The sequence below is a fragment of the Poromitra crassiceps genome (genome assembly GCF_964638095.1).
Source record: "Poromitra crassiceps genome assembly, chromosome: 4".
NCBI lineage: Eukaryota > Metazoa > Chordata > Actinopteri > Beryciformes > Melamphaidae > Poromitra > Poromitra crassiceps.
In genome coordinates, this window is record NC_139626.1 from 6056235 (window position 1) to 6071252 (window position 15018).

The 15018-nt window shown below is 43.1% G+C and overlaps 1 protein-coding gene across 5 annotated transcripts in view; it reads left to right on the plus strand.

Moving 5' to 3' along the window:
• Positions 1–1586: 1586 nt before the first annotated feature.
• The window catches only part of LOC310775240 (KAT8 regulatory NSL complex subunit 1-like), a 69891-nt gene continuing 56459 nt past the window's right edge, over positions 1587–15018 (plus strand). For 3 of the 5 annotated variants that reach the window (XM_083635356.1, XM_083635360.1, XM_083635359.1), the window contains exons 1-2: positions 5159–5570; positions 8680–10150. In XM_083635356.1, coding sequence (XP_083491482.1) covers positions 8748–10150 — 1403 coding nt within the window. In that variant the 5' untranslated portion in view covers positions 5159–5570; positions 8680–8747. Of the gene's footprint in view, positions 1600–2233; positions 2356–5158; positions 5571–8679; positions 10151–15018 lie in introns of those variants that run through there. The other 2 variants (XM_083635357.1, XM_083635358.1) reach the window with 2 other exon arrangements.

Sequence of the window (15018 nt, forward strand, 5' to 3'; positions counted from 1 at the left end):
AATAGTTATTAAAAAAAAATAATAATAATATATATTTATTAATAGGTCATTAACTATATGAAGACACTGACTTACAAGTACCAATTTGAATGTGGAACCGTCTTTGTTTGTTTGTTCAAATATTGATTTATGAATTTAATGTAGAAATATTTTGAGACGACTATGCCAATTTCTAGTCGCGTAGATCTAGCTTTCATAATGGGAACACGACTTGATCAGTGACCCTGATTCCTGGCCTACGATGTCATCGTGCTTAACGCACCCAGAGGAAAAGATAAGACAAGCAAGCAGGTGTTAGAAATGTATCCCAAGGAATGAGCAAAGCTTGAAATCATATAGTTGCAAGCAAAGGGAGCGATATTCCTCTGCACCCATCTCTGCTACGAGTCTGCCTGTACTTATCATCTCAGTTACTGTGTCAGTCTCTGTACTGAGTAGCTGGCCTAACGCTTTTCATGACCTGACTTACATGGCCACTATGCAGAACAGGCTTCAAGAAAATAACCTAATTTGTAGGAGGTGATGGATGAACTGAAGCCACTTCATGCATATGCATAAAAAAGGATCGGAGTAGGGGAGTAAATAAAGCATGAATAAATATTCAAGTGAATTTGCGATTACTACATTTCCAAAATGTGTGTGTGGTTACTCGACCTATCCATCGACACGTAGAAAGACCCTAATTTAGGCCTTTGCATGTTGTTCAGCTGCCAAGGAGACGTGGCTCCATTCTCTTCAGTTTCACAGAAAGTAAATACTGGTAGCCTGTGTAACTCTGGATGTGACCAGAGATCAGATGCACAATGCTGTGTTCCTACATTACTACACTGCTATGTGGACAGATGCTCAGTTGCTTCATGAGAACCTCTCCAACAATCACTCCCTCAGAAATAATCTGAAGCTCCTCCACTGCAGTGCCACAATCTGGCCTTTTATACAGCCGGCCCAAACCTGCCGCCCCCCACGATCCATCCTCTGCCCCTTTCCTCCCCTTATCTCCTATACCTCACCAGCTCTCCAACCTCTGTCCCTCCAGCCACAACTCCACTCACACGCTTTCTTGGAAAGGAGGTTTCATTTTTTTGTATCAAGCCTGTGTTCTACTTCATATTCATATTCTGATGGGGGGAAATTGATGGGCAGAGGTCCATGTCCATCACCTAATTGCACTGGCAAAATATGTGGCATAGCCTAAAAGAAGAAATTGTTGAAATAAAAATTACAGCATTTAGCTAGGTCTACTGCGTTTCATAGGCTACATTAATAAAGAAAATGTATGAGGCTACACAGTGTGTGACATAGCTAGCATGCATGTTGTAGTTGCAGTGTGTGCAACACTCGTCTAAGGGCACAGCAAATGCACTGATTTAGAAATGATTGTGACCTTACGAGACAATATTTGTTTCAGAATTGAAACAACAATATTTTGGATAATGAAGTTTCGTGCTATGAACTTTCGTCCACATTTCCGCTGTACGGGTATTTGCCGAGATTGACAACTTACGGAGACCAATAGAAAGGCTGAATTCTAAGTACTGCCCAATGGCAAGCTAGGGGAGGGTTGTTATCAAGTCGTCAGGGTAGTACTAGGACAAGCAGGTAAGTAAGATTTTGTCTTATAATTTTCTAAGAAATAATTGAATGTTCCCAGTGTCAGAAAAACAGTTCGTTCAGTTCAAACTTCTGACATTTGCTTTGAGTTGGTTTGGTTTTTTTTGTACAGTTTTCTGCAAAATATTCAAAAAACGGCAGTCCTCGGGAAGTCAGTATGGGATTGGGAAGCAAACAAGCTAGCAAGCGTTAGCCTAGCCTACTAGCTAACTTGTCTGTTATTGGTCAGCCTACGGCGCTAGCTAACGATGAAGGTTTGCAAGCAATTATTGGCTGGGCTAGCTAACGTTAGCGTCACAGCTAACGGTAGCTTTTGGAGAAAGTAATGTTAATTGTATCACTAATATCATTGGCAAAGATATTCATTGGCATGATAGTCAACTTAGAAGCCCCTTATATAACTTGCCGTTGATTTTCTAAACTCAATATTGACACTCTGTACTATCTAGAACTTTTCCCCCACAATAAATGCAATCATAACGTTACGTTACTCTCGTTAGCTAGCTAACGTTAGCCTGCCAGCTGGACGGAGAAGACCATTGAGACCCGTTACCGCAGTCAAGTTACAGTCTGCAACTTTCTCTGCTGAGCTTGGCTATATGCCGAAATATTGCTAAATGCAACTTAATATGTTTGTCTGCTTATCCTTTCTTTCTTCTAGGTGGCACGTTATTTCCCCGTGTGATATTTGGAATAATGGCCTCTTGGATCTTTGCATGGAGTCTTTCAGTAATGGAGTTGAAGGTATTTATAACTTAGTATTACTAATAGAAAATCTTTTTGTTTCTACCAATAGCAATATAGCGGAACATACTGCTATGAATACAGCTCATTGGGTGTTGCTATCAAAAACAACATCGTCAACTTGATTCCCGACACCTGTTTCCCTATCAATACATTTTGTTATATTATTATATTATGTTTCGGATAGCTACTTGTCTGTCTGTCTGTCTGTTTGCCTGTCTGTCTGTCTGTCTCTGATCATGTGTTTCTTAAACTACATGTCCACTCTGGTAGTACAATGTAATACACAGAGCTCATGCAAGCTCACATTCATTCATTTTCACTACCACTTAAGCCAACCTGCAACTCCGAAGCATTGGCTGACCAGAGGTATTGAACCCAACTACACACTGGTGCCTGCAGAAACTCAAACTTCTATTAACAGAAAAAGTCAAAAGATGTCATAGTACTGGGCTGGCCACATTGCTTGTTGTGAATTGCTCTCTAGTGCAGCAACCACACCATTGCAATGATCGCTTACCGACAGATATAATTTTTTTTAATACATTTGCTAGCCAAATGAACCTCCATTATACCTCCAGAGGATAGTATCTCGTCCTAGGTAAAACAATAATAATAATTTTCACATACCGTAGATATATTTAATTCCACAGATTTAGCCTGCAACATTCAACAGTGACATTCTCTGTATGTAGTTGCTCATAATATATTTTCACTATTTGAAAACAAATCTAAAATGATCTATGATAAATAATTGATACTTCACCTTTGAAAAAACGTATACATATTTATATATATTTCTAGATGTACAGAATGAACCACTTGGGGAATACATGTTCTCATTAAGAACACTATAGAGAGGAATGATATATTTCTGTTATCCAATTAGATCATCAGCAATGTTGGAGTGATCTACAAATTAGTGAGTGTAATATAACCCAGCATTACATTTTCAACTACATGCAAGATGCAGTGTACACACAGGCTTTAAAAAAGTGTGTATTTTGTTTGATCAGGATGTAGGAAATGTATTTCCTTGAATGTGTGCAAATTGACACGCAGGCCTGTAGCCAGGGTTTGGGAAATACCGAGGTCATTTTAGCGCGGCGTGGGGGGCCCAGGGGGGGCTGTGCCCCCCGGCTCGAAAATGTTGTCAATTTTAAAGTAAAATACTTCAATCTGGTGCACTTTGAGAGCAAAATTAAGAGGCTAGATCTATAAAGAACTACAGACATCATGTTAGATTAATATCCTCTTTACTGTGCTGTCACTTTAAAATTATACAAAAAATAAATGTCTCCCCATATAATATAATTTATATTCTGCATACAGGTCACATGGCAGAATACTGCTCAATTAAATAGAATGGCCCATCTACACAAACATCTCTTACAGGGGAGTTACTTACCCATTCACTTCAATAGAACTGTCCCCAAAGTCTAACCCCAATCTAGCCCCAATGCAAAATTTGAACATTGTGGTGAGTTATGTCTCTTCCTTCTACAGTATATAGCACACAGAGAGGAAGCAAATTGTTGCATTTCTGATCAACTGTCATATATCATGTTATTTATGAGGGCTTTAAAACATCAATGACAGATGAATAGATCTGGGGGCCGGGGCTATTTTTCTTAATTTGTTGTTGTTGTTGAAAATACCGAGGTCATGACCTCGGTGTCCTCAATGGTAGCTACGGGCCTGTTGACACGCCCTCACAAAAACAGATTTTTTTAGGTGCCAAAATATGATGAGTGCAGTGTGAAAGATAAAGTTGTGGAAATGCATGTTCCTCAGTGGGAACAACAGATATTTGGCTGTAATCATACCTCTGTCACATGTACAGTAATAACCAGTAATTTTAGGACCAAGGCCAGTAATCCTCATGTCATAAATATATCAAAGCCCTAAACCTTTAATCTTGGATTTGAGCTAAGCTATACAAAGTTACAAATGATAATTTCTCTTATCAGCCAATGCACACAAGACCACATACAAGTCAGTTGCCACTTGTCAGGTCTAATGTCATGCGAGAGTAGTGCCTGTCTTGTGTCAGTATTCAGTGCATACTGTTGAAAACCCGTTGAAAATTGATGAATAGGTTTTGTTTGATATTACTTTGGTGGGATTCAGTTTATTGTTCAGTTTATTTGGACTGACTGATGAAGTCATTTTGTGAAAGAGCTCCTTCAAGTGGCCGTGGGCTGTACTTTGATAATTTTGCTGTAATGGTGGGCGATCTACTGTAGTTCCTGACCGTGAGTAACAGTGCCTTGGAAAGGCAGGCCAGGCAGTCTCGACTCGGCTCAGTTTTCCCATCTCCTGTAATGCCCAAGAGAAATTTGGAATATCTGAGACATTAATTCCCCCTTTATTATTATTACTACCGAGAAGACTAATAACTGTATAGGTTATTCTAATTCCATGTGTTTGTGTGCAGGTGGTGTGTAAAACAGAAACAGCATGGATGGGTTGAACTATTAGGCTGTTTATGTATTAAGACTCAGAGACTTAACTAACAATGCTTCCAGTGTAACCAAAACTACCTTCATGACTTTGTCTATCCCTAACAAGTACAAATTTGACATTGCGCTGTCTTTTGGAAGACAATTCCCCCCTGTGGTATCTTCTTTTGAGCTTTTTATGCCGTTCCTTATCTGCCCTTTACTCTAGTGGCGAGTATGAGAAATGTCTCCCGCCTACCAGCAAGCAACACACACATACGCACACACACATACACAGCACTTCTATGTTTGTCAGACTCAAATCCGAGGGAGAGGAGCTAGCCGCCATTTTCTAAGCGTCTCTCCCTAAAACGAGAGAAAAGGGCTCGCGATAAAACGGGCATCTGGATTACCTTTCACTTATTGAGAATCGGACGTTTTGGTAAAGGATTGTTGTGAAATGACCTACATTTGAAGTAATTCCGAGTCGAAAGTCGCGTTTCCCGGCCTTGCCTTATATTCGCTGTAGCGGCGAGGCAGAGCAAGGTGTAGTTCGTTGATTCGCCCATTGCCTGTGAATCCGGAACGAGCCCGAGCGGCGCTGGAAAGCAGCAGGCCTTTTGCTAATCTGGTCGCATTTTTTTGGATTGACTAATGGCAGAGTAACCGAACCAATCCGTGTTTTGTGATAATACCCTTGTTGTTGTTTTTTCTCACCATAACTGCGGGGGATTGTTACCGAAATTCCCTCGGATAGTGCAACCTCGTCACGTGGTAGGTTCCTCCTTTTTCTTTGTTAGCGAAGCTAGCAGGCAGCAAGACTGGCAAGGTCTACTCCCAACTTCTCGGCTTTTGACATATCTGCATTACGTACTGTTTGATTGCCAACTTATGCCAACCAAATGGTGTACCGAACCAAGACAGATGAGTGTGTACACATAGGATTACATCAGCTGACTGCCTGTGTGTTTATCCTATATCTGATTGCAACGTATAATCATGTCTACACTCTGCAATGGGTCTTAACGCGTTGATTAAATAAGTTGTGATCTATAACGCTACCGATTTGCGGCTTTATTTTTTTTTATAAACGAACGTTATAATTATGCAAAGTTGCCAGTTCTGAATTTCACTCTTGACTTGGGTTACGTTCGCGTTAATGGTTGTGGAATATTGTGTCTTAGCTAATAATGACGATCGAAATAATATAGGCTAGTATATAAACCATCGTTGAAATGAGCATAGCCACTGACTAAAAATGTTTACTTGGCTGTCGGGGTTAGCTTTCGCTACCCTTTACAAGTTCGCTTTCGAACGCACAGAAAAGGCATCACGTTACGTTAGCTGATAAATCAAATAAAATGTGATGTGGGTAGGGAGTGTTGGACTGCAATTTGCTTATTAGTCCTGCATGCTAGCGTGCTAGCAGGCTGTGTTTCTTGCATCAGCAGCTTTCTGAGCTAACGTTAGCCAGAAACCAAGCGCATTAATTTGCACGCAGTGTATTGAGTGACATGGTTTACGGGTAGTTGGATATTAATCTTTGATCCTCCGGGTGTTTTTACATTTGGTTGATATGTTGATCGACTGTTCATGTTTACAGACGGGGCTCGATCATGTCAACCCTTCTCCCGTGATGAATCTCGTATAATTTTTTCGCAAAAGCTACATACATGATCATAAAATGTTGCAGTCGTAGTTTCGCATGGCTGGAAGGGACTACTCGTAAGTTTACAAATATTTTTGTAAACATGGGGACATTTTTGTGGTTGTGGCATGTGTCGTTTGATGTAACGTTAGACATTTTTGTCGCACCTCTTCTATCCAGCCAGTTGATGGAGAAATTGCTGTTGTAACACTGTTTAACGTCAACACGATAGGCGAGCGGATGATGATGCATTTTTACTGACGTTAGTTATTAAATTACCACTGTCTTTGATGTGACCAAGTTCGGTGTATTTGTCGGAGCGGAATGGGCGGTTTTAGGTGGATGAATTGCATTGCATAATCTCCTTCGGAAATACCAACATGGCGTAGTGCGCTCTGACTAGAAACTGCGGTGAAATACTGAGCCCCCCATTCATCTGGCCTGACAGACGATATGGGGAGAAGCAGCCCGCTTTCATCTCTTGCATTATTTGGAAGGAACGTCCCTCAATTTGATATGATGGACAGGGCAATGATTTTGACCGACATATTAACCCGTAAAGGAGTCCTCCTTATTATCATTGCGTGTTTATAATTTGTGAGCCCATATCTGTGCTGTCTAAATATGGCTGTCTAAAGAACATTTTGGGAAATTCTGAAGCTTTTCTATGTACATCTGAAATTGACCCATGAAGCGAGGCAGGGTGACGACATGTGCTTTGCACTAATACAGAGGCCTAAATCCACCTACTTACACACCCTGTGTGGAGCCCTGCTGCACACTGACTTACCAGGGCACATGTAGGGCAGTAGGGTTTGAATAATTTGCATTGGCTTTGCCTGTTTCTTCCCCCATCAGCTAGTATTGAATTCAAGGGCTCTTTCTTTGAGGAGCCTTGTGAGTAAATGACAACAAAGGCTTGTTCACACAGGCATGGGTGTAGTGGGAATTATTTATTGGCCTGGGATTTGGCTCTGCTGTCTGCGGTTATCCTAGCTATTGCTTTTGCACCCCAGTCCCCAAGGTCATTGCATCTCATTAATTTGTTCATATTTAATAATAAACTCTTGGAAGAGGGCCCCTGGGGACCAATATGCAGGCTTCATTCTGCTCATGATTGTATCGACATTTTATTTCCTACTAGAATTTTGTGGGAACGTAAATGTATGGCTTAGCCTAGAAGATCAAGTCAATCTGATCATCATCAGATGTACCTCCAATTCTCCTGCAATGTTTTTCCTGGTGCCCCTGCAGGATCCTTTTTAGCGGCAGTCACAGCCAGCAGGTCAACAAAATGTCAGTGAGTCACCAGTTCATCATTAGATTAGGCTTTGAACTAGATTAGCGTCATAGACGTTCACGTTAGCTTTGTATTTCTGTCAATTTGTTGGACTTCATGCATGTTAAGATTTAGCAGTGGCAATTTTCCTTGTTTCTAATCCACACACACAAACACACCTAGCATCCATCTATCTATCTATTTATCATCTATCTCTATCTATCTATCTATCTATCTATCTATCTATCTATCTATCTATCTATCTATCTATCTATCTATCTGCTTGTGTCTGCTGCTTTGTAATTTTCCACTGACTGCAGAGACTTAAAGAACCTGTAGTGTGCATTCCAATTGTCTCATTGTATGTTTCAATTTAAATGGGTACATGTTGCATTTTCCACTCCAGACATGTCTGGGGAAAATATGAACACGCATTTTTATTGGTTCATTTAAGTGAGATAAAATAAGGATTTTACAATCAGCTTGGGTACAAAACAGTCTTATCTATCCTATAATGGTCTTTTAATTGAGACTGCGCTTGTTGTAGCCCTACCTAGTCTTTCTTCAAAATATGCTTAGGCTACTGACTGCCAATTTGGTTGTTGTTGCTCTGAGTAATTGTGGTTGTAAATCAAACTATAGAAAGCTTCAGTATTCAATTCTTGAAGCATATTTTTGCTTCAAGAATTGAATACTGAAGCTTTCTATAGTTTGATATATATATATCTATATATAGTTTTAGGTAATTTCTGGGTTGCATTTGTCTCTTTACACTGCTGTTTTGTCGGTCCATTACTGGAAAGATTGTGAGTGATACTTTTTAATTGTTGATCAGAAAATACCTGACACCTTCCCACACACCCACCAGGTATGTTGTGCTTGAATTGCACATCTCACTTGTTTGACGTCATTTCTTATCTCCCCTCCACATTTCTTTTTCTTTTTGTTCTATCCAGACTGTCCTCTGGCGGGGCAGTAAGCGGGTGGTGTGGAGCAGGCCGCGGTGCCCGTCCCTCTGCACTGCATGGCTGCGATGGCGCCCGCTCTCACCGACGCCCCAGCCGAAGCTCACCACATCCGCTTCAAACTGGCTGCCCCGTCCTCCAGCCTTTCACCGGGCAGTGCAGAGAACAACGGTAACGCCAGCAACATCCTCATCCACAGCAGCGGCCCCGCCAAGCGCAAGGCCGCCTCCGAAGAGTGCCCTCTGGACTTCTGCGGCGGCGACCAGGAGCAGCAGCCACAGCCGCAGGCCGACTCCGCAGCCCAGGCCTCGGCCCTGAGCAAGCTCCAGCCACTGGTGGCTTCCTACCTGTGCTCTGACGTGACATCTGTCCCTTCAACCAAGGAGTCAATCAAGCTGCAAGGAGTCCTCATCAAACAGTCTGTGTTGAAAAGTCACAGAATCCTGCCCAGCTCCCTGCTCAACGGCGGAGGAGACTTCCTGCTGAGGAAGAGGCAGGCACTAGAACTGTCTGGCGGCCAGCTCAAAAGCCTCATGAGTGGCAGCACTAACGGTGGTGGCCAGCCCATGGTGCCCGTCAACGGCCTGGCCAAGAAGCTGGTCACCATGTCCGGCTCTGGCTGTGTGGTGGCGGTGAACGGTGACAAGCCCTCCGCCGCACCAGACTCCCAATCCCAGAACCTGCCCTCGGACTCTGAGACCTCGACGGGCACCTTATCGGGGCACGTCCTGATGAAAGGAACCCTAAAACAAAAGCATTCCTCAGGGGTTTCTCGAAACACAGACGGAAACAACCTTCACCCGCCCGTGGTCCAGTCTGCTGCACCTTCCCCCTTTGCCCACGACAACCCCAGCTCTAATGAACAAGTGAACTTGGAGGAGGCTGATTCACACGCGTTTACCAATCAGCCACAGGGGTCTGATAGAGAAAGACCAGGTAGCAGCCAGCAGGGTTCCCCAGCATGCTCACCTGCACCACAGCTGCCTCCTTCCTCCTCTACTTCCTTGGACAGCCTTGATGCCCACGTGAGGGAACGAACCCTGCTCAACAGCAGCCGCCAAGGTGAGATCGAAAGCCGCATGCGGCGCCTGCGCAAGCGTCTTCAGGTGGTACAGGCCAAGCAGGTGGAGCGCCACATTCAGCAGCAGCTGGGTGGCTTCTTGGACTCGGCTCTGAACCGACTGCTGGCTGGTAATCGCAAACCAGAGACTGCGACCCCCACGGCCACATGGAGGACTGGACGCCACTCCTCCTCAGGCAGCAGAGACAGCCTGGGTCGCTTCCTGAAAAGCGGGGCCATGCCTTCAGAGCTGGAGAGGCTGTACCTGAGCGGAACGGCCAACCTGCATTCAGCAGAGAGCGCCTTTGACTCGGATGTGACAGAGAGTAGCTCTGGGGGGGACTCTGATCTGGAGGAGGAGGAGCTTGCCAGAGTGGACATTGAGCAGCGACATGTCAAAATGTAAGTAAAAGTGACCTCATTGGTGACATCACCTGGTGTAGACTATGGTTAGAAATCTTAGAATGAAAACCGGCATACTGTTGGGTCGATGGCACATGATTGAGAATCATTGGTCTGGATTGCTGTCTCTTAAACCAGTTGTTCTTCAGTTATAAATACGTTTTCACATAGATCTCCAGCTAGGGCCGCACGATTTTGAAAAAATATCGAATTGCGATTATTTTTGACTGATTGCGATTGGGAATATTTTTTTTAATCATTAATTTTCATGAAAACATAAAAATTATTATGGTGTGATTTTTGCGTGGATCTGTACCAAATAAAGATGCTTTATTAACTCTGCAGAATGTGATTTAATCTCACATATGATGTGATATGTCTCTGCAGCACGACATTATTTAATTTAAAATGGTATTTTGGCACACATTTCACCTCAACAAATATTGCACCTCCTGCGATTTGAAAATTGCAGGTGGTCATTTTCGAATAATTCTGAATAAAAATCGCCTTCATTACAGCTGTACAGATTAGCCTATATTTCATGATTTTGCAGTGGCTATTGTAGGAGAAAAACATGGGATGGTTGTCAAAAAATGCCACTTTTACTGAACCAGCAGTTAGTGTTGTTCCTCAGTGCCCCCCCCAATATGTTTGTCATTTTTTCCTTATACACAACATACAGTGAATACAACTTTAAAGACCAGACACCTTACAACATACACACACACACACACACACACACACACACACACACACACACACACACACACACACACACACACACACACACACACACACACACACACAATTAACCTGCAACAATTCAATCTAAGTAAATACTGATAAAACAAATCAAAACACTTCCTCCACATTGCTCACTTTTTTTTTTTCAAACTTTCAGGCAAGACCTCCGCCTCCATCTCTCATGAAACGCATGTATGTTGTTCCTCAGTGTTGATTTTAAGAGTTGATCACACTGTTCTCTATGAAACCACATGCAATTGCTGTCCGAGGCAAAATACCCCATGTTAAGCAAAATGTGTGATTTTCCTGTGTAATTGTCCCAATCTGTTGCCCAGCTGAAGGTGGCAAATCAGGCTTATTGTGGATGAGAGATGTAGACAGTGCTTTTGTTGCCAACGATTACATTCTCTTAATCTTTATGGTACTAAGGGTCCCCCAGCTGTCATGTAAAAGTCCCCGTTCCAGTCTCTGCAATCTGCTACTTAGGCCTAGCAGGTTGCTAATGACAATTATGACTGCCTGGTCTGCCTCAGTAGTGGTACGGTCAAACTCCAGGGAGGGGCAGAGATAGCATTTGCCCAGAGAGCTTGTGTAGTTGTGTGGGTGGTACCATCCTATGGAGAGTCAGAGTATACACAGGCTCGAATGGACTCAAAGTAAAAAAAGCTCTCCCTTAACACCGTGCTTCCTCCTGCGAGGGCCAAGGCTGAAACTGAACATGTTGTTTTCTCTGCAGAGCAAACAAGCGAGCGCCCACAGAGCAAGTGAATGTTTTGATTTCAGCTGAAACCAGGAAGAAACCTGGGGGGGGGGGGGGGGGGGGGTTGGGTTGGGGTTGGGAAGGCAGGTAAATGCAGAAGATGTGGGTTTTGTGCGCTGCCTGTTGTGATGTTGGTTTTATCTCAGCGGGAGCTTGCAAATGTATTCCGTGAGAAGTTCAGTGTACAAATCAAAGTAGCCTGCGCCTTTCTGTGCCATTAAGGTGTTAGAAAGTATAAATATTCTAGCAGGTGGGTCAGCAGTGGTACTGGACTTGGTGACCTGTGTAGGACCGGGTAGATTATTAACACAGCAGCTAAAGACCACAGCTTTTTATTGCCCTGTCCTGTGTTGGCCTTTGGACCTTTGACCTACATATCCTTAACTAAACAATGAGCCGTGTTTTGTTGCATACATGACCCAAAAGTGACGGGGTTGTTGTGTTTGTCAGGACTGCCGTGCTGCTGGCATGTTAATATGATGTGTTCATACTTCTGAGCGGTTTTATTTAAGGCCCAAGGAATGATCTGAGCGCTGTTTTTTAGTTTCATTTTCAAAGTGAATGGCTTGTTGGCTGCTCTTGTCTGACTGCTGCTTGATGGGCCTGGGATGTAGGCCGGGGTAGGTGAGAAATTCATAGACACTAGTTAATGCAAAACCATGAGTAGTACACATGGACGTATGGCCAGGGATTTGATCAATTCCTAAATCGGTTCTTCTGATCTTTGATTCTAAAATACAGTTCTCATATATATATATATATATTTTTTAATTCTTAAAATGAGAATATTTAGTTTAAAGACTTGAAACAAGTATGCCTGTTCATTGTTAAACAAATGAATAAAGGCCAAACACAATGAGTAATAATGACGAGTTTTTGATGCCTTTGTATCCAGATAAAGGCTATCGCAGAAGGCTTTTTTTGCACATAGTAAAGGACGCATATTTCAATAAGGCAGTTTGTTTACCCAAATATGGGGACTCATTGTGGAGAGAGGATGTGGAACCTAAACCAAACCTTGTCGTCAGCTCACACTCTAAATATTTTCTCCTTCCCAGGAAAAATGAAAGGACTGCCTTTCTAGACTAGTTTGGAGAGTTGGAGGTTGTAGCTGCTTAGTGAATTAAGTACCGTAAATTCCGGACTATAAGACGCACCGGTGTATAAGCCGCGGGACCAAAATTGACTATTTTTTTCTTCTATAAGCCGCACCGGACTATAAGCCGCGGGTGTTTTGATGTTTAATTACCATATGAAAGGGTTCGTGCACAGAGAGGAATGTCGGGAAAGAGATCGCTGTTTGGGGAAGCTCCCATTTATTAACATTTCAACAAAACAAAACAAAAGTCAGGTCACTAATCCCCAGACAAAATCACACAACAATAGGCTACCGTATATGTGCAGCAAACCTGTAACCAGAGAAGTCAAGTCACTAATCCTCGTCTTCCTCTTCTTCCTGCGTACTGAAACCACCAAAGTCCTCATCTTCAGTGTCGGAAACGAACAGGTTCAGGGTGGCTTCGTCAACCACTCTCCTCTCTCCTTCAGGTGCCATGGCACGAGTCCGATACCTCACGAGTCCGACACCTCACGAGTCCGAAAAAAGAGGCTAACTTCCCCCAGACCCTAACCCAAAACCTAACCTCTCCCACCCCCACGCCTAAACCTAACATCCCCCAGACCCTAACCCAAAACCTAACCTCTCCCACCCCCACGCCTAAACCTAACCTCCCCCAGACCCTAACCCAAAACCATGAGGTGTCGGACTCGTGAGGTATCGGACTCGTGAGGTATCGGACTAGGGGGCAGTCCCCGTGGCGTCATCCTCTTCATCCCGCAGCAGTCCAGCGTTTTGGAACCCGTTGGTAATTGTGGATGTTTTCACACTCCTATAATATTCCGTGATCTTCCTTTGTGTGAATTCGCCGAAGTTTGTGATTTTCTCCTGATAGTCGGGAGGGAGTTGTTCAGTAGTTCTCCCCCGGACGGACAGTCCCTTTTGCCCAGGTTACGCGCGGCTGCTCTGTTTGATCGGCGGCTGCTCTCTTTTAATGCGAGATTGACTGCTTTCAACTTGAAAGCTGCCTCGTGTGAATTTCTGCGTACCTTCCCCATGGTAAGTGAGAGTGTTGCTTCTACTGCTCGTCTTGTTGTGAATATTCCTTGATCTTCCTTTGTGTGAATTCGCCGAAGTTTGTGATTTTCTCCTGGTAGTCGGGGGAGGGAGTTGTTGCCCGAGTGGCCGTTTGCTTACCGTAATTACCATATGTAAGTGGTCACGCACAGAGGGGATTGTCGGGAAGAGATGGCTGTTTGAGGAAGCTCCCATTTACCGTATTACAACATTTCAACAAAACAACATAACACAACACCACCGTTGTTTATTTTTACAGTGCACACAGTGTCCGCGGTGTGGTGAAAAGAGGGCAAGAGAGGAAATTAAAACAGAAGTGGATTTATAGTTAGAAAGAGTGCTAAAAAAGAGAGATTTTTTTTTTTTTTTTTTTTTTTCCTGAAAAAATCCATAGATAAGACGCACCGTTATATAAGCCGCAGGGGCCAAAAAACGGGAAAAAAGCCGCGGCTTATAGTCCGGAATTTACGGTAGATTCATTCATGTACTGGACTGGTAGTATGGCGATTGTGTGCTGCTGTCAGACTATCAGAGGCTGAGCCATATTGGGGGCATGCAAGATTAGATAACTACAATTTCATAGACTGACACATTCATAATAAATGTATCATTTTGAATATGGTTATTCTGTCACATGTTTGCATAAGAAGAAAAGCCTCAGACCAAGAGCATCCACACACTATGGAAATATTGAAAGTGGATACTACAAAATGTGGTGCTTTGTTCAGTGCAAAGCTGAAATGGCACACTAAAGAACAGGGGAGACTCACACTAAAGCAGCGACTGCCATACCCGAGAGGATCAAACCTCAGAACCAGGCAACTTGGTGTGCGTAATGGAGTGCTAGCATGGTGAGTGTTAGTCATGGTAGATTAGCTACCTTTCTAGCATGATGTAGCTAGGTAATGTCAGCTACTGCTGTTTGATAAACAGACAAATTGTTGCTCTCATATACATAATTGAAAAAACTCTAGTTAATGATTGTAGGTTTTCCCTGAAGACCAAATCCTTAGGCCTTGTATCCCAGTCCGCCTTTTAAAAATGAGCTCTTACTTTGGCCAGCATAGATATAATGCAGTAGTTGAATAGGATTGCACACTGGAATGTAAACATATCCATTACAGTGTCATTGGACTAGAGACCTTCTTTAAGATGTTTGGTTATAACGGCTTATTCCACATGGAAAGTTAGTATACACAAGTACTGTATCTCTTTTGACGCTTGCCAGTC